The following is a 5,000-nucleotide window of genomic DNA, read 5'->3' as shown; positions in this document are numbered from 1 at the left end:
TTGTGTCCGTCAGGTTCCTTATCTCGTCACGGGCCGTTTCTTATTCCAGGCCGGATATTACTCGATGGTGTAATCTCAGTCGCTTAGTGGATCGTCCATTTGAATTCGAATGTTTCTCGGTACCTTTCTAGATATTCATTTATTTAGTTATTTACTTATTCACTTGTTTATTTGTTTATTTACTTATTCTGTTATCTGCTTATGTATTTATTTATTAATGTATTTGTATTCTAAATAATCGTTATTTAATTATTTATTTACTTATTTGTTTATTTATTTACCTATTTATTTGATTATTTATCTGTTTATTCACTTATTTATTTGTAAATTAATTTAGTTATCTATTTATATGCTTCTTCATTCATTTATTTGTATATATACATAATTATTTAGTTATTTAATTATTTACTTATTTGTTTTTTTATTTACTTACTTATTTGTTTATTTACTTATTTAATACTTTATTTGATTATTTATTTATTTATTTACCTGTTTATTTATTTATTTATTTGTTTATATATCTGTTTGTTTGTTTACTTATTCGTTCAAATATTTATCTATCTATATTTTTGTATACTTATTCATTTTTTTATTTACTTATTTATTTGCTTATTTGTTTATTTGTTTATTTATATATTTATCTGTTTATTTATTTACTTATTTATTTATTTACTTCTTTGTTTATTTGTTTATTTATTTACTTATTTACTAATTTTGTTTATATTATATTTATCTATTTATTTGTTTAATTATTTATTTGTTTGCCAACTTATTTAGCCTATTTTTTTACTTATTTGTTTGTTTATTTATATATATTTATCTGTTTATTTATGTATTTATTTATCTACTTGCTTACCTGTTTATTTACTTATTTATTTATGTATCTATTTATTTACTTAATTATTTATTTATTTGTTTACTTACCTATTTGTTTATTTGTTTATTTCTCGCAGGTGTGTCTGCGTAGACCCCAAAGGAAACACAATTTATGGATCGGCATTCCCCTTTCAGACGATGTTGTATGACACAATGAATTGCAGTAAGTGGATCTTGTCTATCTATCCGCCTATATATCTGTCACTCTGTCTATCTATCTATCTATCTATCTATCTATCTATACATAGATGTGTATATCTATATACATTGTGAGCTACTGTTATAAAAATCACTTGTTATTTTCTCCACGCAATACCAATTACCAAAGCATATTGACACTTACACAAACGCCCTTTGAAGCAATTTAACTCTACTGGCCTTCCAGAATGCTCCAGGAGAGTCTGGGAGAAATACAGTGCTGGAGCGTCCTCGGTGACGCTCCACTGCTCCGAGAACGGAAACTACGAGCCTCTGCAGTGCGAAGACGGAGAGTGCTATTGCGTTCATCCCGCAACTGCCCAGACCTACGGACCTTCGTTACCTGAAGCAGCTATCAAGCTTCTGCCTTGCTGTGAGTGGATGATAAGAGTCTTTCTTAGATACTTAACATGATTGTAATAACAAAATTCATTATTATTGTCCTGATTGTTCATTGGAATGAGCATAGAAATTATTTAACTCACTCTAAACTAATGTAACCTAACGTAAGCTAGTGTAACCTAACCCAACCTAATTTGTGGGAAGGCTAAACGTTGAGTTGATTTTTCGTAGCCTATTTCCCTGAGGCATACTTTGAATGCTCAGTAGCAACGTAGTCCTTATTATCATAATCATAAAATAACCTAACCTGACCTAGTGTAAGCTAACCTAGACATAACCTAACTCAACCCAGTGTAATGTAACCTGACTTAACATAGTGTAACCTAACGAAACCTAACTTAACCTAGTGTAACCTAACGTAAACCTAACCTAGGTTTAACTTAACCTAGCCAGTTTAACCTAACCTAAACCTAACCTAACCTAGTGCAACCTAACCAAACATAACCCTGTAACCTAAACAAACCTTACCTAACCTACTTTAAGGAGAATCTAATTATGGAGTTTACTGTCTGTAGTTTATCACCCTGACACACACTGTATGAACGCATTAGTACTGTTGTGGTTCAGATAAACTTGTTGATCAAAACTAACAATATCTTCAATTCCAGACAACAAAACTCAGATTGGAGGGCAGTACCTCAGGCGCTGCGAGAGCGAGTTCAAAGCCCACGCCATCCTTTCAAAGCTACTCAAGAGCAAACTTGTCCAGCCTCCTTCCACGACTCTGACCTGTGATCCTGATGGTTCCTATGCTCCTATACAGTATGAAGGTGCCAAGTAAGTTAGACATGTGAGCTAATTCTTTGAACTTTTTGATGTTTGTTTGATGTTTTTTCTATTTTTGACCGATACTTGAATCAATCTTTGTTCGGCAACTGAAGAAGGAAAGTGGCAGTAACTGTTGCAATGTTTTCTCATAAGGCAACCCTTCCCCTTTGGGAAGGGAGGGGTACATAAGGTGTTACCCCTCCGGTTTTTCACAAGCATTTATGGGATGAGGTTGCAAGCACGGCATCCTGTCCCACGTTTATCCATGGGGCTTACGTGCGAAAAGGTGTGAGCCTTCTTTTCATGATTAACCATCCAATGACTGACCATACCCAACCTATTTAACTTCACTGATCGAATGACCACTTCAGTGGTTAACAACCCAGTCTGACCAGCAAGACCCCCAAGATCGATCCCATGAGGAAACAAATGAGCCAGGTGGTCAGCTGACTGTGCTGAGTCGCAGGCAAGGTAGAAAGGAACAAGGGTTAGTGATACCATGTTCAGAGAGAGAGAGAGAGAGAGAGAGAGAGAGAGAGTCCAACTCTAAGTAGAAAATGTTGCCCCTACTGAGATCACCAGAAGGGTGAAAAGGTAGCAGCCTCACTCATAAAGACTTGCTAAGAAACCAGAAGTCTGTACCATTCTGTTGTAACATACTGTATATATATATATATATATATATATATATATATATATATATATATATATATATGTATATGTATGTATGTGTATATATGCATATGTATATGTATATGATATATAAATTTATATATATATATATATATATATATATATATATATATATATATATATATATATATATAACTATGTGTGTGCGTGTCTGTATTATGTACTATATAAACTCTGGATATTCTCTCATTGCAGCCCAAAATGTTACGACAAGTACAAGACCCAGATCTACCCAACAGCTGGAGCCGGATGCCGTAAGTAACATGATTTTAGTCATTAAATTCACAGGTATTCTAAAACCCCTTGCCCGTCTTAAAAAAATATTAAATAAATAAAAAGCCTGATATCACACTGGGATCAGAGATAAAGGGGTGGAACTGGTATGAAGAAAATAGAAAAATAAATGTTAGTTTTGCTGAAAAACTCTTGAAGTATGAATGATATAAAACACTGTAATTTGCGTGTATTTGTATCTATCATAGAGGAAATAAATAATTTTTTTTTTTGCATATTTTGCCAGGAAAAAGAGACATACTAATTTTGTAATATATTGTTTTTAGGTAGATAACATGATTTTTACGAAAAGTGTTTTCAGCCCACGATAAAAAAAAAGTCCCCCATGAATACAAATGCTTCAACAAAAATTAAAAATTAAAGATAATTAATTTACATATTTTAAGATAGAATAATAAATTCAAGATTTAGCAATTACTGTTCTAGAGATTCACTTAATTTGATGAAATGGCAACAACATAAAAAAATAACGTGAAACATAGACAGAGAAATTCAATAAGTGCTCTGACTCAAAGTGTAAGTATAATTGTCCTAATTAAAAGTGATCATTGCAAGTATATATATATATATATATATATATATATATATATATATATATATATATATATATATATATATATATATATATATATATATGTATACTGTATACATATATATATGCATACATACATGTTCATACATGTGTGTGTGTGTCTCAATCTTTATTCTCTGGTGCCTCTCTTTTCAAGAATGCAGAAGAGACGAAGTCCTTTTTGCGAGGGAAGGTATTCAGGTCGAAATGCAGTGTGAAGTCAATTCTGGCCAGTACACGGAGAAACAGATGAAGGGAGAAACGATTTTCTGCGTCGACGAAGACGGCGTCCGCACTGGGCCTATGGTACGTCTTCGTGTTTTAGAAGTAAATCGATAAATGAATAGATAAATAGATAAATAATTAGATAAATTCAAATTAGTAATTACGGCCTTTAGTATAAGTTCGTGTTTTAGTAAAGTGAAAATAAATAGATAACGATAAATTCAAATAAATGAATAAGTGTTTTTAAAAATAGATAAATAAATTAGATCAATTCAAATAAGTAATATCGGTCTTTGGTATAAGTTCATGTTTTTTTAGATCAATAAATATATAGTACGGCCTTTGGTAAAATCGATAAATAAATAAATGGATAGAAAAAATAAATCATTAGATAAATTCAAATTAGTAATTACGGCCTTTGGTATAAGTTCATGTTTTAGAAGTAAAAATAGATCAATAAATGAATAGAAAAAATAAAATTGGATCAATTCAAAAAAATAAATGTTCATTAGATAAATAAATAAATAGAAAAAATAAATAATTAGATAAATTCAAATTAGTATTTACGAACTTTGGTGTAAAGTTAATGTTTTAGAAGTAAAAATAGATAAATAAATAGATAGAAAAATAAATAATTAGATAAATTGAAATAATTAATTATGGAATTTGATATACATTAATGTTTTAGAAGTAAATAGGTCAATTAACAAGTTAAAAAATTAATAATTAAATGAATAAATAAATATATACCTAAAATAATTAAATATATAAATAAATAAAAATATTGACAAATAATTAGCTATGATATTGACCTGCATGAAAAAATGTCAGGTAATTAGATGAATAAGGCTAAACTGAAATAAGTTATTCCATTGTTTAATGAAATATATGACCTACGTAGGAAACTTTGAAATGAATAAGTGTATCTTATAATTATGGTGGGATAAGAGGAACATAAAAAAATATATGATAT

At 30.1% G+C, this 5,000-nt stretch overlaps 1 protein-coding gene across 2 annotated transcripts in view; it reads left to right on the top strand.

Annotated features, from left to right (window-relative positions):
• The window catches only part of LOC136849921 (uncharacterized), a 21,603-nt gene that overhangs the window by 13,096 nt on the left and 3,507 nt on the right, over positions 1 to 5,000 (top strand). For both annotated transcript variants that reach the window (XM_067123439.1, XM_067123438.1), the window contains exons 6-10: positions 954 to 1,039; positions 1,262 to 1,447; positions 2,085 to 2,253; positions 3,133 to 3,191; positions 3,960 to 4,108. In XM_067123439.1, coding sequence (XP_066979540.1) covers positions 1,015 to 1,039; positions 1,262 to 1,447; positions 2,085 to 2,253; positions 3,133 to 3,191; positions 3,960 to 4,108 — 588 coding nt within the window. In that variant the 5' untranslated portion in view covers positions 954 to 1,014. The remainder of the gene's footprint in view (positions 1 to 953; positions 1,040 to 1,261; positions 1,448 to 2,084; positions 2,254 to 3,132; positions 3,192 to 3,959; positions 4,109 to 5,000) is intronic.

This window comes from Macrobrachium rosenbergii, chromosome 21 (assembly GCF_040412425.1).
Source record: "Macrobrachium rosenbergii isolate ZJJX-2024 chromosome 21, ASM4041242v1, whole genome shotgun sequence".
NCBI lineage: Eukaryota > Metazoa > Arthropoda > Malacostraca > Decapoda > Palaemonidae > Macrobrachium > Macrobrachium rosenbergii.
Note: the sequence above shows the minus strand (reverse complement) of the source record. Positions and strands in the feature narration are given on the sequence as shown.